Here is a 23,591-nt window from a genome sequence, read left to right on the forward strand (position 1 = left end):
AAAGTATATCAGACAGAGGCTGATGGGGCATTCACTGTACAAGGTACGGAGTGTCTAGAGGAACCAAACGTTTCGAGTTGACAGGGTACTTCGTACTCCGTACATACCTAGGTACTTAAGTGGAAGCTCAACCCCTTGTGTACAATCGGATGTGCGGCCTCAGACGAGATCACATAAACACCTCATTAATCAGGAGATTTGTTTTACAGAAGTACGCAGTACCCCGTACAGAATTCATACTTAATACCACTTTCAGGAACTCAATTATTTGTGTGGCTTTGTACCTTGCATGCGCACTAATCAGAATCTTGCGCTTCTTCAGCTGAAAGCCCGTCTTCTTCACTCCCCGACAATACCCGTCCCGCGACCAGTGGAATTTTACAATTTACTGTCATAATCCATCCATGGATGGCTGGAATATTTACGAGGCTTGGCTGTCTCAGGTGATAGCCTTGGAGCGACATGGATTGCCGAGGATGCCTCCCTATCGATACTACTTATTCCTCGCATGTGCCAGCTGAAGTAACTTATTGAATATGGCGTGGCATGTTCTTGCCAAGCCCTGCACTCGCTTTCCGACGAGTCCAAAGGATCAACTATCTCTCTCATTCGTGAGTATCTACTCCGTACGGAGTATTCGATTCGACAACAGAAAGCCACCATGCACGGAAATGGTAAGCCTGTTTTCTCGCCTAACATTCCTTCACAGCAGTCATCATGGCACAGCAGAAGAATGAAGCAAAGGAAGATTCAGGGATTCTGATCAATTCCCCGCCCCCAGCCAACTTGATCAACCCCCGCTCCATTAGCCCCGTCCTTGAACCCCATGATGCCCAGGTGGTGGCCTTAAGGAGTGGACGCGGGCCATGGAGCATCTCGTGGCCTTCTACACATGGGGGTATATCCCCAGCTTTGGTGTTTTCCAAGCCTATTACCAGTCGGCTCTCGGAGTTTCCCCGTCCGCCATCTTCTGGGTAGAGTCCGTGCAAGTGCTTTTTTTTTGATTTTCTTCGTCGGCACATTCTCCGGTGCGCCCTGGGACGCAGACTTTTTTTTTTCGCACAACCTTCTACAGCGGCATGTTCTTGCAGCTGGTCGGGGTGTTTATGACCTCACTCGCCACTGAGTATTGGCAACTACAGTATTTCTCGCTCAAGGCGTGTGCACTGGTCTGGGCAATGGCTTGCAGTTCTGTTCCGTAACGGGACTGGTCGCCACATTTTTCTCCGACCGAAGGGTCTTCGCCTTGGCCTTTGTTCTCGTGGGAAGTGGAACCGGAGGCAATCTCTTCCCCGGCCTAGTTAAAACCCTCATTCCTCGATCGGCTTTACATGGACTGTGCGAATACTGGGGTTCATCATGCTGGGTATGGCACACATAGACCTCATCGGACGCAGTGTTCCCGGCCTCAGTCACGGAGACTCGAATACGCTCATCATCGTGACCAACTGGTCTGGGATTATCAATCGCCTTATTCCCGCTTATCTGGCTGATCAATCATTTGGATTCCTACACACCATCATACCTTTGACTCTTGACGCTAGCCTGATGATGTTTTGCTGGACCGCCGTACACCTGGGCACTCGACGCTCGGGTTGTATGTTTTGGCCGTATTGTACGACATCTTTTCCAATGGGGTGCAAGGCCAGGGGCCCTCGACATTGTCTAGATTAAACCCTGGACTTGAGCAAAACCGGCATTAATATTGGCATGGGCTTGACCATTGTGAGCTTCACTTGTCTCACCGGTCCTCCACTCAGCGGCACTCCTTATTGCCAAGTTCGATGGACATAATCGGTGCGCTGATTTCGGGAGGTCTGACATTCTTGCTTGGCGCTGTAGTTCTTGTCACGGACCGGGGTTTGAAGACTAGAGCTGTGACTAAAGCCAAGATTTAATTCAATTGGCTTGTGCTTCTCACCGGTAAGTCGGGCGGGTGGATAATGATACTCCATACTCTGTACATGAGGTAACTATCTGCTCCGTACGGAGTAGTCAGTTACATGCACTCTGTAGGTGAGAATCACACAACAGTCGCAGGAAGCATGTATCTGTGGTGCATATGGCATATCAGTGAAATTTTTGCCGAAATTCAAACTCGGTCGCGTGCGTAAAAATCCAAATGGGACGACTGTGGCTTTTCTAAACGTGGTATTTCTATATGAACCTCGAACACATCCCAGTCCAACCTTTGGGAGAGAGCAGACCTTAAAAGGCGAAATTTGGAATATAGTTTCAAGTTCTCTTCCAACAAGTTGCTCTTGCGAGCAGATGCACTTGCATTATATACTATCACATCTCAAGACTCTCAAGGCCATGTCAGACACACTGGCAGGCACCGTCTCGACATGCGCTACTAGGATCAGGAAATATAGGTTGCATTGGGGAGGAGTTATTATTACTACTAGTAGTACTAGTACCAGTAGAAATCGCCATCCATCAAGCTCAAAAGTTTTACTCCGACCTATCTGCATTCTATAAAAACCCCCGCTCTGCGCTACAAAACATAATTCATATGACTACCAGCCAAACTCACCAGCCAAACTCGGCGCAGCATCTATCGGATTAGATCTTCCACGGCAAGTAGATGAGGATGGGGGCCATGTTACATTGATGAGCACGGCCGCGTGGACAGCAGTTGGACGCCAGAGTCGAAATTGCGACCGACAGGTCTGACCCGAGTAAATAGTGTGCTTGTATGGAGTACCGAGTGCAAGGATTTGATTTTAATTATTGCCAATCGATTTGATCCATTCGGCAATTCCACCGGTGAAATTCCCGATGAACCCCCCCAACAAACTCCACTTGCTCCGATCTTCTCCGACTTCAAATGTCATTGGTTGGTCTAAAACATCAGGCCTCAGGCAGGTTCGTAACTACAGGAAGAAGGGACGAAGTTATTCCTCGGGTTGATTGTTTGAGTGGTGATTCCATTGTTCGGGCGATTGAGTAAAGCAGTACATGGCGATCTGATTTACCATGTCCCTCCAGTCCCCTGTGTTTCCCTCTCTTCCAGCCGACCTTTCCATGATCACCTCCCGTCACCGCGTTGTAAATGTTCACTATCAACGATTCCATGACCCAGCACTCAGATCTCGGTGTGTTCCAGTCATCCATCCGTCGATTCTTGACATGATTTCACCTGATCGCTTTGTCTGTCCAGCATGGCCGTCCAGAATCCTACCATCACCGGTTGCATTTTCCCTCGACGAAGGTGATTGCACCGATCGTCTCAAGCCAAGCGTCATATCATAATCTCGGGACTGCCTGCGTCTCTTCGATAAGATAAAATCCTCCATTTGTAAAGATCAAAGGCCGCTCGAGGTAGGCTCGGGGATTGAGGAAAGCGGACCAAAAGTTAGGCCTCACACGGTTGATTTCGTTGAACAACACGTTCAGTTGAAGGTGGAGTTTCGAAACGATGCCAAGGCGAGTGGTTTGATCGGTAAGGTTGGGAGTTGAGAGGAATGATCGACTGCGAGTAACTGCCACTTGGAGAGAAATGAAGAACTCCGGAGAAGCCCCTATGGGATCAGTAGACAGATGAGCTTCATTTTGAGCTTCCACCGGGTTTAAATCGAGGAAGCTCTTCAGCTTTAGAAGAAACAGAGGTACGGTAAGACAGATTCCGATGTTCGAGCTCAAAAACATGTTCACCGGCTCAAACACATCAGCATTCTCAGCATCGAAGCGCGGTAACCCAGGATCGCTCCAGTCACGAAAGGAGCCACTGAAAACCAGTACCCACGACTTGAGGTTGAGGAAAGCGTAACATTCCCGGTCCTGGTTGAGAAGGATCATAATTGGAGGTACAGTCTTGTGTGCACCCAGGTTGTCGTTCGGACATAGGCGAAGCGTTTCCATGGTATGCTCCAGCTGCTTTTCGACGGCTTCCCGAGTATTGATCTCAAGTATAACCCGTACTAAAGGGCTTCGATGGAGAATATAAGACCGTATCTCAGGTCCGAAATGGTGGGTGCGATGAATGAAGGGGTCGCTGCTCGACGACTTCCGTAACATTTGCTTCGCCTCTTCCTGGGCTGTTTCTGCCTTTTGAATAACCTTGCATGTGGATTTGTGTTCGGGAAAGTGTGCAACTTGATGTTCACGACCACAGTAAACCATCACTTTGCATCGGGAGCATCTCTGGAGCGAACCGTCCTTGCCACAGATACCACGGCCAGATCGTATCTTCATGCAGGGCTCCCGACTGGAGATTCAACATAGCTCAAATATCGAGAATCCGCGAGCTGTGATGATTGCTAGTGAAGTAGTGAAGGAGACTGGTAGAAAGTAAGCCGAGTACTGAACGCATGCTCTGACGCGGTCACTGGGATAAGAGGACCGAAGCAATGGCTTACCTGCAGACCGAAGCGAATGTCAAGCCTGGAGAATAGCCCTGGGGGCAATAGGAACAAGAGTGGAAATGAGAGGAGGGAGTGAGAGGAAGAATGGTGATAGTGAGCAGAGAAAGTTGGTGATGCACTGCAAAGAAAAACAAAAGCGGGTGCCTAGTCATACTCCGGTACTACCGAGACTCTGTCCATTACCTTTTTATGGATAGCATTGAAAAGTTGAATTAGATTGTACTAGTAAACAAGGAGATTTGTGAGTTCATACTCGACATGAATGGTCGCATCGCTGCAAATTCTCGTCTCTGGAAAAATGAGACAAGAAGTTTTCGCTCTGGCTGCATGGATTGAGATCTACAACCTGCTAGGTATGCGCAACAGGCTATCACCGGGAAAGGAACGAGATGCTGGCGAAACATCCCAACCGAAGGATGAAGAAGCAAGGGTAAAGACCGAATGATATTACGACAACACGCATCTGGATTGAGTTGAGATGCCTCGGTAGTCTCGTCCAGAATCGGGAGAAGTTGACCATAAACGTTCAGACTGATACCCCAGAAAAAGGTCATGAGGTGACTATTTGCAAGTTCGTCGCTCGAGATAGTCTCTGGTAGTGACTCGTCCGGGTCTAGCAAGATCGTGGGCTTGGAGAGTGTGGAGTCCCAAAAAGCTATCTTTGCGATCATTTCCAAAGATCTGCTACGAAGCAAAGCCCCGAGTTCTGATGCAGCGGCAGAATTTCCCAGCAATCTCAGATCATCGATTCCCTCGCAAAGACTGGGAAGCTCCACGGCAAAATCTATCAGCAGATCTTTGGGTGTCTTTGGGTGATGAATCCAAGGAATTGTCATCCAATCGGTGTTGCTGAGAGCACAGGCTTTTCGGATACGTATTGCACAGACGGCCTTTGTGATATTGGGATTAGTGACTGGGAGCATAATCGGAACTGGAATTGTAGTTATTTCATACGTGATTGAACCTTCCATCGACGAATAGCCTGTGGGCTCGGCCAGTAGCGAAGAATGATGGGTGTTTGGACAATGTAATTGCAAGATCCCCAGAATGATGAGCCTTCCAGCCGAGGTAGTGCGCCATGGTATTTCCAGTTTCCCCGCCGTACAAGGCCTATTGGCATTTCGTCAGTCAAATCTAGGTGGCAGATTCAGGAAGAATGATGTGGATACCTCGTAAAAACTCAATACACGGGTTGCGCCGATCAACTCAAGATCTCTGGTTCTGGGAGCTGTTAAAGCTGCCCCTGTTTTCTGGAGAGAAAGAGTATGCAATCTAAGTGCTTCTCTTTTCATCCATTCCGGGGCTGACTCTGTGCTTGCAATAGACCTTAATGCTAGAGCCCCGAGTCCAAATTTCAGCAAGTTACTTTGGGGAACAAGCTCTTGCAATGCACTAATGGATCCACCCAGGGCTCTAATTGTTTCATTAAAGAGTGGATATGAGTGGCCGTTTGGCAGGTAGTTGCTCCAGAATATGGCTTCTAGACCCGATTGACATGCACTTTTGGAAAGGTACAAAGCGTTACCCGGCCCAGGGGGGAGGGATCGGATATTATTTTCGGCCCTCTCGCATGTTAATGGTGATTTAGAAGACGGCACCTGAGAATGGGACTTGGGCACATGGTATTGGTGAATTTCCAGGCCGTCCTTATACCCCTCGCACTTGATGCATGCTTTTCTGCATTGGCCACAGGTGGGTTGCTGCAGGTCGCACTATTCATGTGGTTAGTCATTTATTCATCCATAGATCGTGGAATTCGGAATAACCTGGAACTTACGCCTTTCTTCCGTCTTCTGCATGTACGGCATGCTTTTGACCGACCGGGTACTCCTACCATCACGCTGACAGTCTGGGAATATTCAAAGCTGGGCGTCGTCAGGAGTGAGGATTCAATATCACGCTCTGCAAGGCATAAAACACCCCTATTTTCTTACTATTCAACGGGTGACTGGTAGCCACCAAAGCTGGAGCTCGCAAATTGAGTGTTTGGCAGGCTGACAACGTTTTAGCTGGGGTGTATTACTGGGCGTTTGTGAGCCTTATAGGCTAAGCCTAAAATGGTACATTCTGCGCGCCTTGCGTGCTGACTATCGATCGGATGCTGAGGAATTGGGGGCCAAATACACAGATGCCCAACCAGAAATCGGGAGACATTATACATGAAGCTCTACGGAGTACCATGAACAAGAATAACAAGCTTATTCTTTGCCGAGCCGCTTTTTTCCCATATTTTGACGCGTTTCGGCCCCTCGGCTGAAGTTCCAAGGTTTGATTTTTGCCGTTGTGGTGATTCTAACAAAAACCAGAGGTATAAAAGAGAGGAAGGCGCATGCTTTTCATATAAGCTTCAAAAATTGGCCAGCGTCCTCAAGTCTCAAAGGAACTCACTACTATACTCGAAAAGGGCCTCGAAGATGATCCCCAGCAAACTTCTATTCCTCTTCTCCTTCATTCTTGTGCCTGCCTTCGGTCTTCCATCATGCTGTGAACCCGAACATGACAGCACCAAGAACCAGCGCGTTCTCGATGACTATCTTGATATATGGAGCGGAAATCTGACTCTGGCAGAGACTGTTTTCCATCCCGATGTTGTCCTTCATTCCGACCGGTTTCCCTCATCGACTGGCAAGGGCAGTGATCTGATCAGTGTCACCAACAGAGATGAATTCGTCGCCTTTGTTCAGCGGTCACGAAAGGGATGGAAAAGATATACATTCACCCCCATAAGATCAACGGGCGATGGGGAGTCCGTTGCAGTTCGATGGGCAATGCATGGAGTGATCGGTAGCAACTTCACACTTTTTCCAACGTGAGTCCAAGTGCCTCGCAGTCTTCTCTCGCTTAAAGAATCGGTCTAACATAACTACAGTCCCTTGAAGGCAGGTGCCGCAGTGACCTACGATGGGACCGATTTTTTGGTCCTAGATACCTGTACCGGCCTGGTGCGGGAAGTCTACATAACCCAAAATCTGTTACAATATTTTCATGCGATGGGACTGACCGCTATCACCGTCTGAGCCATTTGCCTCTCTCGAAATGAGAATTTCTGTTGGAATAGGGAAATGCTACTCTTGGTCACGGTTTGGTTGATGAAAGGCGTTATTTAACGGGTTCAAGTCCTGTAGTTGGTGAAATCTAGAATTTCGTCTCACATCAGCCAACTTAGTATATAGAGAACAATAAGATGGAACCTTCTAAGGTTGGAAGAATTCGAGTTGGTTTGTTGAGATATTTTTGTTGTACAGGTGCATAGGTAGTGCTATCAGTATATTGTATGATCTGACTATCAATTTCCTGCATAGCTTAATGAGCTAACATTTGTATGTGGTTAACTAACAATCCTGCAGGCTGTCGAGGGACAGTATCCATGATCGCAAGCGAAACTGCAAAGCCCCAAGTACGCATCATCTTCCCCTGGTAGGGGCGTGCCATGCCATCCGGTATTTGGAGGCGCGGGAATTGAAGCTCCATACTGCGTGCAAGTACAAGGTCCAGGAGGGCAGTATCCATAACGGCAGCAGAAATTGCAAAGACCAACATAATTGCCTGGGCCAGTTCCACCAGTACACACATTACCACCACCGCCACCACCGCCTCCACCACCACCGGACGGAGTACATGGAAGAGTTTGAGTCACAGTTACAGTACGGACTTGTGTTGTGGTAGTAGTGGAAGTTATTGTGTTTCCGCCACCAACTGTAGGACATGTTGTTGTTGGGCAGCCTGTTGGCGGATTGGGAGGCGAAGTCGGAGGCAGACTGGTGGGAGGGGCCGTAGTCGGAGGCAGGCTGGTGGGAGGTGTCGTATTCGGTGGGGAACTCGGCGAAGTGGAGCCGATTATAGATGTTGTGGTGGGAGCTGTGGATGCTGGAGGCACAGTACCAAGTGATGGAGTAGCCTGGCAGGTTTGAACCTTAAGGCCTTGGCTGAAAGCTGCCAATCCGTCTGCCTGAAGAGGGTCATTAAACCCCAATGGCAGCGTTCCAACTAATTTGAGATTAGCAGAGTGTTTTCTTCTTGAATTTGGAAGGAAATTATCAAACCATATGCATTGAAGTTGTATAGCCCACACACGCAGCCATTGATAATTGGTTTCAAACTTGTCCCAGAAAGGATTGGGCTTCCATTTCGAAGAACAGCGAATGATAGAGCCCCAATCTTCATTGGGACTTGCTGAGCAAATGCCCCAGCTGGTGCATCATATTGGTATAGGGTTCCCCCGCTGTTGACCTGTACTGTTGCAGGGGACTGGAGAAGGGATACAACAAATATAGCGTCTTGCATAGACTGCCAACCGTCTGGTCTACCCATGAAATAGTTTCCACTACCATTGTTTGCTGGGACCATGCATGTATCGGTTGCATCACAATTTACATCGCGTGGAGCTGGTCGATACCAGTAAACCAGCTCATCCGATGTGATGTAGCTGGCAGCTGATTTTGCTCCGTCCTTGAAGGCTGCGATATATGGCTTAGAGATGTCTAGCCATCCGTCATGTGGCCTGTGAAGATCAGCAAAATACGTGCAGTAGGTCGGGGATTCCTTTATCTCATACATATCATTCACCCATTTTGATGCCCCGTCGTCAGTATGGATGGATTTCAAGGGGCCGATATAATGTGACTCGCCATAGTCATTCCATGTTACGATCTCAATGAAGCGTGGCCCTAGCTCTAAAATCTCATTCCACCGATTATACCACAGTAAATCCGATGGGAATACCCAATTTTTGCTATAGGATACCTCGGGTCCGAAGTGGGTCGAAAACCAAGGGGATACCGCTGTTTTATACCAGTCAAATTGTTACTAACGATAAGCCATGTGAGAGTCGGAAAAGGGGCGGAGGGAACCCACGTGCAATGTAAGCCTTTCCGGCAAGAGCTTTCACGTATACATTGTCCCCATCTGCAACAGAAACATTTTGACCTGCTGAAGGAGCCTTATTTTGGCCGTTATTTGGCCATGCCATCCAGTTGAGTAGTCCATCAACAGATGATGTATCGGTTCCCTCTGACGGGTGAAAGTTCGGTGCAAAAAATATTGGTTTTCCAACAGCGTCGCGTAGGGACCCTACATTCAACCCGTCTCCAGCAAATGACGAGACAAAAACCTTATTGTCAACCATTAGTTGTGCGGGTTTGTCGGCATATTGTGCAATTTTTTGCCCTATGGCAGAGGCCTGTCCGGTGTTCCACCAATTGAAATCAAATGATATGAATACTTTCATTGAATTTTGCGCGGCCGAATCATAAGCAAACTGCAACTGCTGATCCGTATACGGATCCACGCCGATATTCAATGCGAATGCATCTATACCCAGCGCACTAGCACGTTTCATATCATCGTCGTAATCAGAGGAGCTGTGCCGGTCACTGGTAATCCCAATCTGGATTTTAGGAAGTTAGGGTAAGACAATCCGAGAAAAGGAACCATACGCTCGATAGCAACTGTGAACGTACCATAAAATGCGCAAAGACGAGCCGGTTCGGGGCTTGCCTCTTGCTCTCGCGGATATCACCCGTAACGCCAGGCACCACACCCTGAGCTATGATACCCCATAAGAAGACTATAGCTAAAAGACTATTCGTTACGAGCATAGTTGTTTGAGTTTCGGCTCTAGAAAATTGCAAAGTTTACCGGCTTGTGTCTGAGACATTGGTTCAGACGAAGGTGGTCATTCGAGGAGTTAATAAAGTGATGAGATATAGGAAAAAATGATGGGAGAGAATGGCAGATGATCACTAGGATGTAACTAAATGGAAGATATCTCATCGAGTACGTGCATACTATATGACGATATTGGGCCTGAACACAGTCATCCAGAGCGTTATTGGATGCCCTTCAAAGCCTGGAGCGATCGATGGCAGAGTTCACGCGCTCGTCGAGAGGTTGCAAGCATCTGAATGACTATAATCCTGATTATTGAGAGGCGAAGCGCATGCAGCTATCGAAAAAAATCCTCTGTTGCCATGTGGTGCATCTCATGAATCTCATTATCATGCTCGCACTATTCCAGATACAGACAAGGGCACAAGACCTGTTCCCCATTATTTTTCGGGCTATGAGTGAGGCTTACATTCTATTCGAATAGCAATGATGAGCCGTTAATACTATTCTTCCGACGACAGCACGATTGGTTTGGTTGTGCAACGACAAACTTTGAAAGTCGCATACATCAGGCTCCGCAAACCCGGCCCTGTCACCCGGCTATGCTCTAACGTTCCGAATGTAACCCACGTGCAAATTAGAATATTCGATGATCATGATGGATTTAATGTAAGAAGTATATTTTTTGAGCGTGATCTTAGCCTTTCTCACCAGAAAGGGCAAAATATGAGACGCGGGCGGAGAAGGGGCAATCACAGAGTTTGCTTAAAGTTTGTCGGTGGGTTTCATTTCGTAGTAATTATAGTATCGGGAAAAAAAAAGAAATAAAAAATACAATTCAGTACAAGCGAAAACTGCATGAAGCCAAATGACAAAACCAGAATGTGGCGACTTAGAAAGTATAATACAAGTTCTAATGGAAATGATACATTTTCCAAAAGAGGGCACAATAGACCGAGCATATGAAAAAGAGCCAGGACGTGGGCGTGCGATAAATCCGACTTAATGGTGACCTGTACAATCGTCAGCTTCAACCATCGATCATGAATCTTCGAGTGAATCAATCCTTACGTCCGAGCGGCTTGGCTCTCTTCGAGATTGATTTAGCTTGGTCCTGTTTGATCTTGGCCATTCGGGCCCTTTTGTTTGTTGTCAGCATTCTTTTCCCCTCTGGAACTTTAAAAGAATTACGAGTTCTCACTCTTCGGCAGCTTCACGTTCAATGTTCTTTACATGATCCCTGGCCTCCTTGACAGCTAATTTAGATGTCATGAGCGCCTTATCTGCTTCGCGCTCCGCGGTTTCGGCACGGAGAACCCGTTCGCGGGCAGCTTGAATCGACGGGTCCTCGGGAGAACGCTGGAAGAGGCTATGGTGACGACGGCTATGGTGCGATGCGCCTGATTTCGAGGATCTTGAAGATGTTGAAGATCTAGATGAGTGGGCCGAATGTGAGGAGCGGCCCCCGAACAGTGAGTTGCTCCTGTGGGCCTGATGGGGCTCCTCGATGTCATGGCCCGAGGAGGATGAGCTCGCAATGGAGTCACGATGGAAGATCGGCATGACTGTTGAGTTTTAATGGAACCTTGGTGGGGACAGAAAATATATTTTGATGCTACTATCGGCGAGAGCTGTCCAATGGTGGGTGGTGATTCTCTGCGAATGGCGGTTGCTTGGTTGAAGTTTCGAGTACCAAGGTATTCAACTCGGTGTGGTCGCCAAGGGTTATTATATAGAGCAGGTTTGCCATGAGCTGTCATTTCTCCATGTATAATCTTACTACTGACGTCAGGAAATTCATGTCGATCGAAGCACCGCCAGACGGTCGTCAGGTCCTTGCATGCCCAATGGGTTTGAGTAGCTGACGTCAATGCGCATTCCAACTTGACATTGTGTAGACACTTTTAGCCAGACCATTATCCATTATAAAGGCGCCTTGAAAGCCGAGGGCTGATCAGAGAAGATTCAGAACCGAATCACCAGATATTGGTCGATTTGAGTATCCCATTTCAATTTAGCGAGTATCGCGGCATTCAAGTTGTTCATGTTGTCGCGTTGTGATGTCCTTCCGTTTCCCTTCCATTCCCCAGAGCGCCTCCGGTTATGTTGCGTCACCTGTGCAAATTCTCATTATAAAATAGATTACCTGCCCAATGAAGGGTCTACCCCGGATTTCCAAGGTTACAATCTTTCCTCGATCTAGAAATTTGTCTAGCCAGAACAAGATCTGAATTTGTCGATCTTTGCCCTCAAAATGTGTGGCGTCGAGAGCGGTCAACAACCTACGCACAGCGCGTCATAACTATTATATAGAGGTGAGTGTTTTGATGATAGCGGATGCCAACTGGCTGACAGCATCGGGCAGGACAAAGGACTGGCGACAGGAGGGGAAACCTCATGCCAGTGCCACATGGCCTCGCATGGGTTTCACACGAGGTTCAAGGCTTGGGGAAGACCCGAGCTGGATCGAGGTGATTGAAGTGCTCAGGAATATTTGACAAATTATGGTAACTATGAGATTGATTCACAAAAGGACGCTTGCGATCTGGACTTCTCATTAAGATTGTGTGGCGCTCGAGAAAGTCACAGATGATGGAGAGCCAGAAATAGCATGGAAATCGGTTCCAACGCGGCATCGATATTAATAGAATATTTCTCCAAATAAACACCACCTGGTACCTTCACTACAGAGTAACTAGTTGACTAGTCGTGTATTCATAGAAGAGTGGAGAATCAACTTGTGGGCCATCAAAGTTGAGGCTGAGGCTCGGAATCACGACGACGCCACGATCGTCCGGGAATTTGAGAAAAAAAAAAAGATCATCACTAGAATAAAAATCATTCGATTGGTTTCTACAGTAGATAGATATGAAGCACGGAGCAGACAAAAGAATCATTTCGGATTGTGTGAAGGGTAGGGGCTTTCCGGGTTGGGCGGGTATGACTTTTTGCCTCGAAGTGACACACCAAGCAGATCGCATTGCCTAGAAACCTAGCGGAATCTAGCAGCAGTGCCTATCAAAGTTAGTTGGGTGAACGGAAATGACTTTAGCAGAAAGGGATTATTGTGATCAGCCAGGCCAAAAATGGAGCGGCCAATGATAATGGGGAAGCGTCATCAGCTCCCTTCATGCATCCTTTTCATTATTTGCTTCAAGTTCAGCGCAGAAGGAGAAAGCCCAAGGGCTGAATCGGCGATTCCTTTTGATAACAGATACACATCAGACTTGAGAAATAGGCTCAGAGAAAATTTGACAGGGACCACGCGGTGCAGAGCAAACGCCTCAGCCCTGTGGGGAATCCGCCGCGCGGCGTGTGCGTGTGCCATCGAAATAAACCCACCTCCACCACAATGTCTGGCAGAAAATAGCCCTTATTCCGAGCTTCCATCCGGATTTTCAGCCGCTAAGCAGGTCATCAACGCAAGCACTGGAAGCAATGGAAGCGATCTAGCCAGGCATGAAGGGAGAAAATAGAATCGGTGGAACCATTTGCATAGACGAGGGTGGCGCGTCGTCCCCTCCCCCTTCATACCGTCAAATACTAGATAATGCCTGATAAACCCTTGATTCTTCTCCGTTCCCCCTCATAATATCTCTCAATAACAGGATCCTTGCATCAAACTTGATTAATTAAAATGAAGAAACCAATCCTCTTCCTTTTGGCTGCGCAAGCTGCTCCGGTCTTCTGCCAACCTTATAACCATCCACCATCCGATCTAGCACTATCACTCGAGACTATCAACAGTATATCTGCTGGCCAGGGCTGTGGGGATGTAACCCATGTGCTAGAGATTCGGGATTATGAGGACGAGGAGAAGGCGAGACTCTTCGCTCGTGCCACCGAAACCACCGACTCAACCACATCAACAACAGAGAGTACTACGACTTCAACAACGAGCACTTCAGAAACCACAACCTCATCTACTTCTTCTACTTCTTCGAGCACCTCGACCACAACCTCAGACTCGACAACCACATCTTCAACTACTTCCACCTCCACCAGTTCGACCTCCACTTCTACTTCCACGACATCCGCCACCACAACATCCACCAGCACCAGCTCAACAACAACGAGCACCGCAAGCACAACCACGAGCACTGCAACCAGTACTAGCACGATCAGCGCCGAAGTGAAGGAATGGAACCGGAGGGGAAATATTGCCGCGGTCGCCTTCTCGTGTTGTCTGATCTCCCTCTTCCTGGGAATCAGCATCATTCATTGTGCACGGGATCGAGCCAAATCAAAGCGAATCGCCGCAAGAGAGCTTTTGAAAGCCTCCGCGGTCTCCACAGGGCCACTAGGTCATACCAAGACCAACTCGACCGCCAATCTGCTACCGGATCGCTCGTCGGTGATGTTGAAAGAGAATCCTTTTTCCGACAGCCGTCCTCGCACCGCACAAGGCACTTCCCCAACACCCAACAACAACTCGCAGGCGGGTGTCGCGGGTGCTGAAGCCAGGGAAAACGTGGCTGTGCCAGCTGCCAATCACGAGCAGGAATCATTGGTCTGAGTATGCCAGCCAATAGACAAGATCACAGTCGATGAGGAGAGAAGAGACCGGAGTTTAGCATTGCATTGCTGTTATAAGAAACATACCACGATAGAGTCTTTCAAATTCATGTATCTTTTTTAGGGTTACCCTAAAAACCCTAAACCCTAAGAATTATATCCTTCCCTCTTCCTACCAGCCTATGAATCTATTCAGATAGATCATCTCCCCATCGACCAGCATCGGCACCGAAGCCGATTCACTCTGGCCCACTGGCTAGGATCTCATTCGTGGAATAGTTGGAGGTATTCCCCGAGAGAGGCATCCCGAACATTCAACTCAAGCCGTTCGAAGGATTTGTGATTCCCAAACTTTGGTACTCGAACAGTCGGAACAGAAATCCAGTGGCCTACGAAGCATCGGCCGGCCTTGGTGTTGACTTCTTCAGACTGGTACCCAGTGATTATCGACAGTCGACACAGTTTCTTCACGTCTTGATATAGAGCACGCATTTCCGGAGTGCCACCATCCAAATCTGGGTTGATATAGGAGGATGTGATTCAAGTTCAAGTGGTCATCAACAAGCGTGTGGAACTCGGACGTGGAAATGAAGCCTGAATCTTCAAGCTTGAGCTCGCACTACGGTGATGGGCGGAATGGCCGAATATGTTCGCACTGTAACAGGTTCGATGAGAATTGATGTTGATACAGACTTGGCCAAAGCTGATTTGGGCCGATTTGGATAGCCTCCTCTTGCACTCTATACCTGGGCACCAGGAGATATTAGAAGCTTTGGACGATCAGTAGGTCGGTGGTTATTGATATATATACTAGGTATCCAAGAATTAATATTGTGCCAAATTTCATCGTGTTTTCATATTATTAGTAAGATGCATGGACCCCAATGAATGTTCCGCAAGATGCTTTGCAAGATAGTGTGGAATACCTTAGGGTAATACGCATTTTAGAATGCGCCTGCGACGAATGCGACCGCAGCACCCAGGGCGAGCACGGGAGCACCAGTGATTTGCGACATGCCACCAGTACTGGAGCTGGTGGACGAAGTCATCGCGCCCGAGTTTGAGGCAGAGGTCTGCGACGCAGTGGTATCCGAAGCGGCGGTCGTGGAGGATTCCGTGGTCGACGCAGAGGTATCAGAGGCCGCATTGGTGGTCGCGCCGGCCGTGATGGTAACGGGGAGGGAAGTGATTTCGCTTCTCGCTAGGGTGGTGGTGTGTGTTCCGGGGAAGTTGGCATCGGAGCCGCTGTCAATTTCCGTGCAGACGGCGGCCGTCGTGCCTCCCACGGAGCAGATCATGTGCCCATAGCTATTTCAGGGAGAAGGAGAACTGATGATTAGTCGACTATTCCCATTGAAAGAAGTTGGGGGGGGGGCAATACAAATTTCCCTCACTGATGGAATATTCCACTTTCTTCGGTCCCGAGGTCAAAAACAGACCGGGCGACACGCCGCAGTCGCTGCTATCAGTCCCAGCGGGACAATTGATGCTGTAGGTGGTCGTGCCTGTGCTCTAATCCGCGCAGAAAGGAGGAATTCTTGGTCAGTGGAGGTGGTGTCGATCAGCGGGTCTCAAACCAACCTGGGCAATGATTGAACCGACAAACGCGTTGCCGTCGACGCCTGGGATAAACATCGAGACCACGGAGGATTCCGCAGTCGCGAGGGCTACCGTGGCCAGGATGAGAAGGGATCTGATTGCCATTGTGGGAGTTGGATCGGTTGAGTTGAGTTGATGTTAACAGGGGTCGACAAGAAGAGAAACCTGAATATACTAGTATCACCTAGTCACGGGTTGCGCGAGTGGCCGATTGGTTGGGGGAGGCTCCCGAGGAAGACAATTACATAGTGAGGCTGGATGTCGAATTAGAATTAGATGAAGGGGATCTCAAGGTTATTAAAAGTTTCAGCGCCTTCCCACACCTCGAGCTATAACTTGAAGTATAGCAGCTCTAAGGGAACAGCTCAGATGCACTGGCCCGCTTTGTGTACTAGTACAAGCGAGGCTGTACAACTTGGGACTCGGAGATTTATTTGGCCAACTGTTGTCAAAGTTTTTTGCAGGAGAACTCGAAATCTTCCATTGAGAATCAACAAGTTGTTAATACTAATTACTCCAATTAATCATATATATATGATGATACCATACTACTATGATAGTAGTACTAGTAGTATTGTTCTGTTGACAGCCGATTCTGCCAAGGCGGTGTGTGCGGACCCTGGCTGATCGCGGAGATCATTCAATCTCAGGTCCTTACTAGAATGTGCTTGGAGGCCGTTGAGTTACTAGTGTTGCTCAACCCTCTTCACTACCGGCTTGTCGCCTCTCACTCGTCTGGCTTTGCGACCTATCCAGCCTCCAGGGCTTGGCGAGATTGCGCGAGCTGAGTGACCTCAACCCTCGCCCCCACACCGGCCAGCTACTCCCCCCGCAGACACAACACAGCTGGAACTTGAACTGCCCGATGAAGATTCCACAATCCCAAAATGCCGCCAAATGGGAAGAAAGGGTTGGCGCCAGCTCGACCGCCGCGCAGAGATGTGCTGGCTTCACTACGCATGGCGTCAATGGAAGATATCTCTCGGGGTTCACTACCAGCCGGTGCGTCACACCAGCCCAGCCCAGCCCAGCCCTTCTTAGCTCGCGAGAACCATGGACTGACAATACCTAGAGATCATGTCGTCAATTATCGAATACCTTGATCCGTTAGAACTCATCCAAGCAGCGCGCTCCTGCAGACTCCTCCACGAAATGGCCTATGACGACACCCGATGGGTACAAAAGCTAAAGCGAATTGGATGTTGGGACGAGACGGATGCGCGGAAACATGCCGAATCGGTTTTTGGGACCGTGGCGGATTTGGAAACTGCCAAACAGAAAGAGATGCCGGAAGAAGTCAGGAGTGCGATTCCCACGATTGCACTAGAGAAGATTCCCCCCATCACCACCCCGAATGAGTTGTCAGACGGCTTCGACAAGATTGAATTGGGAAAGGCCGCACCGCAGACCGACATACTGGAGTTGGATGATGAGGATCCCGTTCTGTCGGTCATAAGAAATGCCAAATCGATTCGAGGAGAGGCTCGCCAGGAGTATGGCAAGATCCATGCCGCTTTGGCGCCCTTTTACAACGACATTGGAGCGAATGGTCCTTCGACTGAGACCTTGGTTTTCACAAAATACAAAGATCCACAGGCACAAGCTAAAATACTATCGCAACTGCTGGCATTTGCGAAATCCGATATGACCAACGGGTGGGAAGAACGAGGAGAACGCCTCGAGAGGACGATCTCCATGTTTGAAACCGCTGCATTGAATGAATTTCGCAATGGATATGAAAAGGAGGATATAGATGGGGTCATGCGGAAGTATGCTAACATTTTGTGGATTCTCAACGGTGGTCAGTCCGCCGTAGAGCTCTTCATACATCATAACCACTTGGTGACACGGAAGTCCGAGCTGGGTACCCTTGCAGACTGCATTGATGGATCGACCGGGGAAGTCAAACTACAACACACGCAAGCTTTCTTTACTCGGTTGAGCGTCGGATACAACGAGGAAATTTCCATCATGAACCGGGTATTCCCTCCTGAGCTAGATGTTGCTCGACGATTTATGGAGAAGGTTGGACAAGACGTTCTATACCCCTTCTTGACAGCGATCTTTGATGAACTGCACCGGACCAACATGGAGTCCTATTTGACGGCAATTTCCATTACCTTCATACAATGCATGAATTTATCCGAGTCCTTGCTGCCAATTCGCAACTCGGGCGAGAATTTCGACCACTACTTGGACACGGTGGTTGCCAGGATTTATGAACCACACATCGATCTTTATCTGGCAGAAGAGCTCGACTTCTTCCGAAAGCGATCCGAGGCCACTGTAACAGACTGGGATCGTCAACTATCTGAACAAGCAGCCTCGACTGAATCATTTTTGATGTCTAATATCAATCGTCAAGCCGATAAGCGGGATTTCCTGACTTCATTCAAGAAAGTGATCATGATGCCTGTCAATATTCTACCCAGTTTTTCAAAAACCACCGAAGAACCGAAATCCGATTCCGAAGAAAATAATACTATCACGGCGCCAAAGAGTCCAAATCGATTCTCCACAATTTCATCGCCCACGCCGATGCCAGTGGAAGAAGTTCCAACCACAGAGCTCGCAGCCAAGGCAGCCATTATGAAGTCAAAAATGGAGGGCATTCGATCTTTGTTCAGTATCGAGATTGCATTGGGTCTCGTCCACTCGGCTAAATCGAGCCTGGAGAGAGCCGCGCAGTTTGTACGACTGGGCGGGGAATTCGGCGCAGCTGCGAAGAGGCAATGTCAAGCAATCTTCGTGGCGCTGCTACGTATATTGGGTCATGGGCATGTGATCATCGGGTTTGACAAGGCTGTAGACCATTTGTCCAACTACAGGCCACGTGAACACGAGGAGCGTGATCAATCGGGAGTCGAGCCGCTAGTGACCTTTCTGGAGTTGGTCAACGTGGGTGATCTGATCCTGCAGATGGTGGATGTATTCTATGAGCAGGAACTGATCGGTACAAGTCTCACTGATCGCAATGACTTCTTGGATCCAGCGAACAAAGAGAAGAAGAGGTTTGAACAGATGTTGGACGAGCGGGTAGCAGCTGGGCTCAACAAGGGCATTGATGTCTTGATGGAGGAAGTGGACTACATTCTTGCTACACGACAAATGGCCACAGATTTTAACCCTGGTGTCTCTGCGGACCCTCACCGACAGACCATGGACATCAGTATTAGCCCAGCGGCCTCATCGATCGTGGACGTGGTTTCTTCACACACGCAGATGCTGATTGGAAGTACCGACAAGAGCACACTGGATGTCTTCAACCAGGAAGTCGGATTGCGCTTGTTCACGGCTTTGTGCAAGCATCTCAAGCGCCAACGAATCAGCGTCGAGGGTTCTTTGAAGCTCATTAGGTATGTTTCAAATGATCAGAATTGGTTTTCTGCGCATCGTCTTACTGATTCGTTTCTAGCGACATGAACCACTATTTCAAGTTCGTTCAGACCTTACGGAACAGCGAACTCCTCCTCTATTTCAAGGCATTCCGAGAGCTTGCCCAGATCTATCTCATTGATCCATCCGACGCGAAGGAACTGGCAACCGTCATCGCCGACGCCGACCGTTTCCACGGAATCTGGCGCGTGGAGGAAGTCTACGAGTTCGCGGAACGCCGAGCCGATTGGTACCAGGTTAAACGTGATGTAGAACGAGCTATGTATGGGATAGGGTGTAGTGTTATGTAACATACTTCAACTTGCACAAATGAATGTATAGACGCAGATATTTTATAATCGAACTAGAGGAATCCAAATGCCGACCTAGATACTGGGCCATATCACTTTGTCTTCATAAAATTGGTTGCCACTAGTACATGACATGAAGCAATGGACACTGGACAGCAGCCATGGAAGATATCTATCTAGGTACTATAAGGTATAGCTACTGTCAAGACAACTTGAATTGTTACTAGTACTGCCCATTTGGCTGTGGCTGACGTCAACGGCGGCTAGTGGAACGCGAGTGCTTCACCCTTGAAACGATCATCAACCCCCGATCCACCAAACGGTCAGAGAGGTTCAGATGAACAGTTCAAAGCGTTAAGTCTATTCGCCAGTCTTGTCGATATGCCCTTCTTCAGTAATAGGGCCAGGGTCGGTCGCAGAATCGATTGGTGGCGCCCATCCCACCCCATCTTCAAACAGCACATACACGGAGTACACTGGCATGTACCTCTGGATCTCCGGGTTCCATGGTTTCCACAATCGCAAGATCTTTGAAGGTACCTTGGATATCCATGGTATGCATTTCCAAGTCAGGCCCCGACCATGGCCCGATTCCGGATCTGTAACCTGACACGCGCTCATTTTGAAACTCGACAAAGACCCTTTATTCTATTCTGTCGCATCATTTACACCTTTTACTCACCAGAAGCCATGCAGCGATCAACCAGCTACAGATAACTTTCCATCTTTTTAACGAAGAAAAAAACTTTCCATCGTTCATCGTCGCGACGATGTCCACCTTTTCCCGCACGCTCACATCCTGTCTCTTTCTGGTAACCATCGTCAGCTTGATGCTGGCCGTCGGCGCCCAGGAGACAGTCTACATCACAACCAAGACTACTGTGGAAGCAGTGAAAACCGTCTATGCGACACCCACTGTCCCAACCCCAGCATCTTATACCTCAGTCGATAATTTCAAGGATACGGTGTTGAAGGTCACCAACGAGTATCGCCGTACACACGATGCTTCTCCTTTAGCTTGGAATAAAACATTAACGGGATATGCCCAAAAATGGGCAGAGAGTTGTATTTGGAAACATTCTGTATGTATATGTGAAACAGTCATCCGAGGAGAACAAATCACATCCTAACAGCCGCGATACAGGACGGACCGTACGGCGAGAATCTTGCTTTCGGATATCCGAACGCATCTGCGGCCGTGGAGGCATGGGGTAACGAGCGCGACATGTACAATTTCGATAAGCCGACCGGTTTCACAGAAGCTACGGGCCATTTTACGCAGCTTGTGTGGAGAACTACGACCGAGGTGGGATGTGCCGCTATCAACTGCGGCTTATCCCGCAATAAAGATGGAAAGCGAGACAATATCGAGGATGATAAAGACATTGAACGTGGCGAGAGCTATCTCATTGCTAGAGAGCCAGACGGCAGTACACGAGCTCAGGGGTGGTACGTCGTGTGCGAATATTCACCGGCAGGCAACGTAGTCGGGATGCACGACAAGTACTTCAAGCTGAATGTGAAGGAGGGTAGCTCATCGCAAACAAGTTCGGCAACGACCACTGCCTCCACGAGTCAGCCGACTGGAGGTGCGTCTATGAAGTTAGCGACAGAGTCACAACTTTGCTTGGCGATATTGTCGCTAGTTACAGTGGCTGTTGGTATGAACTTATATACATGACGCAAAGAGCAAAGGCAGCCTTGGCGAAAACAAGGTGGATGTTATTTCGAAGAAGATTTGATCACCAGACCCACTGATCGACCGTCGCTTTCGAAGATATCAATAAAGTCGGCGTGTGAGGCCCACCCATACCAACATCCCCTTCGCCACTCTCAAACGACACGCAGTTGATGGGCTGAGAGTATTGGTATTGGGATAATGGCGATGGAACCAGCTCACCGGTTTGCAACGAGAAAAGCTGGATTTTTCGGTCGTCCGAGGCTGAGATGAATCCACGTATTAGAACCTTACTATAAGGCCAGATCGGGCTGGGGGAGGGGTAAATACCACTAGCTAGAAGACCTAACTCCGGGCTCACATCGAAATCTGAGATGATGTCGGGGGAATATTCTGGGAAGGTTATGTAGGGGCGTGTGGAGGTGTGCGAACGTGAAGTCGGTTTTGGCTTGTGTTGAAGACCATTCGGTGCAAATCGGATATCGAACATTTGTAGCTGAGACGAAGTTAGAATTTACCCAAGATATTGGATCCAAAAATGAGAGTTTTATGTTGAAAAGTCTTACAGAGTTGTACCCTGAGGCCAAGATTCGATATGGATCGACCTTGCGGATTTTTGTAACCGAGTGCGGATACTGCAATCGTGCTGCGCTGCCTCCACTACGGAGGTCATGTAGAAAAATGCTGGAATTGCGCATTCCAGATGCGATAACATCTGGATTGAGCCACTCTACCGCGCTGACGCTGGCATGGGATGAGTTGCCGTGCTCGCGGAACCCTTGTTGGTTTCCATGCTTTCGGGAATGACCATCACTTGGAAACGGCTTTTGCGACACCGTCCAATGACTGCCAAAGCCTTCGAGTGTATGTAGGCCGTTTGAGGTCCCGACGGCGAAGAGGGCTTTATCTCCGATTGGGCAAGCGGCAGAGCACCAGAGTGAAGGAGTTGTTCTGATGCGGATGGGATGAGAAACTGAAGTTGAATCAGCTTTGGGCTTCGGAGATGATTTCATGGAGAGTATAGACTTACAGAAAGAGGGCCATTGATAATCTCCTTGGTCATCTGGCCCAGGGAGCATTCGCGGCGACAGAAAGGAGTCACCTTCCGGGCCGCTATCCATCGTGGCCCTGGAAGTCGTCAGTCAAGCCGAGAATGTACGGGAAATTCTTGCCGTACAAGAGATAGCCTGTGTGGCTTAATGAGATCGAGGATAGCTAAAGCCATTGTGAGCAGTTGACGCATTTTTATTGTAGACAAAGACAAACCCGGTATGCCTCCTTTAAGAGGACTCGCTCCATCGTGCGATTATATGTCCATTTTCTTTCCTCAAAGTCTGGAAAGCAAACCCTTTTTGTAGTTAGAAAAGGCATCGAATTATGAGGAGAAGAATGAGACTCACGATACCGAGGACTCGCCGCCGCGATGGCCACCTGTTTCACAGAGAGGGTTAAAAATTGGGAGCACTCAGTTCAACCTAGAAGTATTACTCACTTGCGATCAAGATCCCAGATCGCGGATTTCGCAGGACTTGTTTGATTGAATAATCTGGCCAAGGCTCAAATCGGTGCAACGTTTTCCGGTTAAATTGACTGACATAGATGCGAGCTTGCCTCTCCTGTTGAAGAACAGGCGGAAGGAGACGAGAGCCGATTTCTCTCTCATTACTGATTAGTGGGTGGTTTAGAAAGCGAGATTTGCGGACTTTCTCCTTCGCTATTCGCTGGTTCAGCTGAACGCGTTTGTGGTGTTTCTGGCGGGGGCGTTAGCACTGAGGCTGTCGCTCATGGCTGAATGGAGCTCACCACTTGGTCATTGCGCTTCCTCTTGACAGAGTCCTTGGAGTATTGTGCCCCTGGTGTAGCGACATGATTGGCCTGGATCTGGAAATACTTTTTCTTCTCGGCATCTGTCGACAACTGGTTAGTCGGAATAGAGATGGTTTCATCGACACCGCCACTGTAGGATGTACACAGTGAGCGAGGCGACTAAGAGCACTCACCGTAATAGAAACCCGGAATATCTCGGTTCATCTCTGTCCAGTGATCTATCTCCTTTGTCAGAGATATCTTGGAATAATCGCGGCAATGAACGACAGTGACGTTGGCCTGATTAGTCATATTCCTGCCTGAGGCGATAAA

The 23,591-nt window shown here is 48.6% G+C and overlaps 10 protein-coding genes across 10 annotated transcripts; 5 read left to right on the forward strand and 5 right to left on the reverse strand.

Annotated features, from left to right (window-relative positions):
- Nucleotides 1-661: 661 nt before the first annotated feature.
- N7533_006575 (Major facilitator superfamily domain general substrate transporter) lies at nt 662-1,004 on the forward strand (the record flags this gene model as incomplete). Its single annotated transcript, XM_057103225.1, has 2 exons — nt 662-674; nt 838-1,004. 2 exons carry the CDS (start codon nt 662-664, stop codon nt 1,002-1,004), a joined length of 180 nt encoding a protein of 59 aa, XP_056958182.1.
- Nucleotides 1,005-3,249: 2,245 nt separating this feature from the next.
- On the reverse strand, nt 3,250-4,197 carry N7533_006576 (zinc finger MYND domain-containing protein; the record flags this gene model as incomplete). Its single annotated transcript, XM_057103226.1, has 1 exon — nt 3,250-4,197. The coding sequence occupies one exon, from the start codon at nt 4,195-4,197 to the stop codon at nt 3,250-3,252; it is 948 nt and encodes a 315-aa protein (XP_056958183.1).
- Nucleotides 4,198-6,781: 2,584 nt separating this feature from the next.
- N7533_006577 (nuclear transport factor 2 family protein) lies at nt 6,782-7,384 on the forward strand (the record flags this gene model as incomplete). The annotated part of the gene is made up of 2 exons (XM_057103227.1): nt 6,782-7,176; nt 7,237-7,384. The coding sequence occupies 2 exons, from the start codon at nt 6,782-6,784 to the stop codon at nt 7,382-7,384; spliced, it is 543 nt and encodes a 180-aa protein (XP_056958184.1).
- Nucleotides 7,385-7,695: 311 nt separating this feature from the next.
- Nucleotides 7,696-9,964, reverse strand: N7533_006578 (glycoside hydrolase family 71 protein; the record flags this gene model as incomplete). Its single annotated transcript, XM_057103228.1, has 5 exons — nt 7,696-8,354; nt 8,411-8,868; nt 8,923-9,148; nt 9,222-9,753; nt 9,827-9,964. The coding sequence occupies 5 exons, from the start codon at nt 9,962-9,964 to the stop codon at nt 7,696-7,698; spliced, it is 2,013 nt and encodes a 670-aa protein (XP_056958185.1).
- Nucleotides 9,965-11,034: 1,070 nt separating this feature from the next.
- N7533_006579 (uncharacterized protein) lies at nt 11,035-11,537 on the reverse strand (the record flags this gene model as incomplete). Its single annotated transcript, XM_057103229.1, has 2 exons — nt 11,035-11,113; nt 11,176-11,537. The coding sequence occupies 2 exons, from the start codon at nt 11,535-11,537 to the stop codon at nt 11,035-11,037; spliced, it is 441 nt and encodes a 146-aa protein (XP_056958186.1).
- Nucleotides 11,538-13,611: 2,074 nt separating this feature from the next.
- N7533_006580 (uncharacterized protein) lies at nt 13,612-14,490 on the forward strand (the record flags this gene model as incomplete). Its single annotated transcript, XM_057103230.1, has 1 exon — nt 13,612-14,490. The coding sequence occupies one exon, from the start codon at nt 13,612-13,614 to the stop codon at nt 14,488-14,490; it is 879 nt and encodes a 292-aa protein (XP_056958187.1).
- A 943-nt stretch (nt 14,491-15,433) lies between these two features.
- On the reverse strand, nt 15,434-16,193 carry N7533_006581 (putative GPI anchored protein; the record flags this gene model as incomplete). The annotated part of the gene is made up of 3 exons (XM_057103231.1): nt 15,434-15,797; nt 15,871-16,001; nt 16,071-16,193. The coding sequence occupies 3 exons, from the start codon at nt 16,191-16,193 to the stop codon at nt 15,434-15,436; spliced, it is 618 nt and encodes a 205-aa protein (XP_056958188.1).
- A 782-nt stretch (nt 16,194-16,975) lies between these two features.
- N7533_006582 (exocyst complex component Sec10 family protein) lies at nt 16,976-19,774 on the forward strand (the record flags this gene model as incomplete). Its single annotated transcript, XM_057103232.1, has 3 exons — nt 16,976-17,090; nt 17,161-19,444; nt 19,504-19,774. The coding sequence occupies 3 exons, from the start codon at nt 16,976-16,978 to the stop codon at nt 19,772-19,774; spliced, it is 2,670 nt and encodes an 889-aa protein (XP_056958189.1).
- A 770-nt stretch (nt 19,775-20,544) lies between these two features.
- On the forward strand, nt 20,545-21,455 carry N7533_006583 (putative extracellular SCP domain protein Pry1; the record flags this gene model as incomplete). Its single annotated transcript, XM_057103233.1, has 2 exons — nt 20,545-20,856; nt 20,919-21,455. The coding sequence occupies 2 exons, from the start codon at nt 20,545-20,547 to the stop codon at nt 21,453-21,455; spliced, it is 849 nt and encodes a 282-aa protein (XP_056958190.1).
- A 61-nt stretch (nt 21,456-21,516) lies between these two features.
- On the reverse strand, nt 21,517-23,483 carry N7533_006584 (uncharacterized protein; the record flags this gene model as incomplete). Its single annotated transcript, XM_057103234.1, has 8 exons — nt 21,517-21,948; nt 22,019-22,425; nt 22,483-22,580; nt 22,630-22,667; nt 22,719-22,863; nt 22,941-23,203; nt 23,256-23,359; nt 23,453-23,483. The coding sequence occupies 8 exons, from the start codon at nt 23,481-23,483 to the stop codon at nt 21,517-21,519; spliced, it is 1,518 nt and encodes a 505-aa protein (XP_056958191.1).
- Nucleotides 23,484-23,591: the final 108 nt, after the last annotated feature.

This window comes from Penicillium manginii (genome assembly GCF_028828005.1).
Source record: "Penicillium manginii strain IBT 31320 chromosome Unknown utg000005l:1.0-5665137.0:1.0-5668048.0, whole genome shotgun sequence".
Lineage (NCBI taxonomy): Eukaryota > Fungi > Ascomycota > Eurotiomycetes > Eurotiales > Aspergillaceae > Penicillium > Penicillium manginii.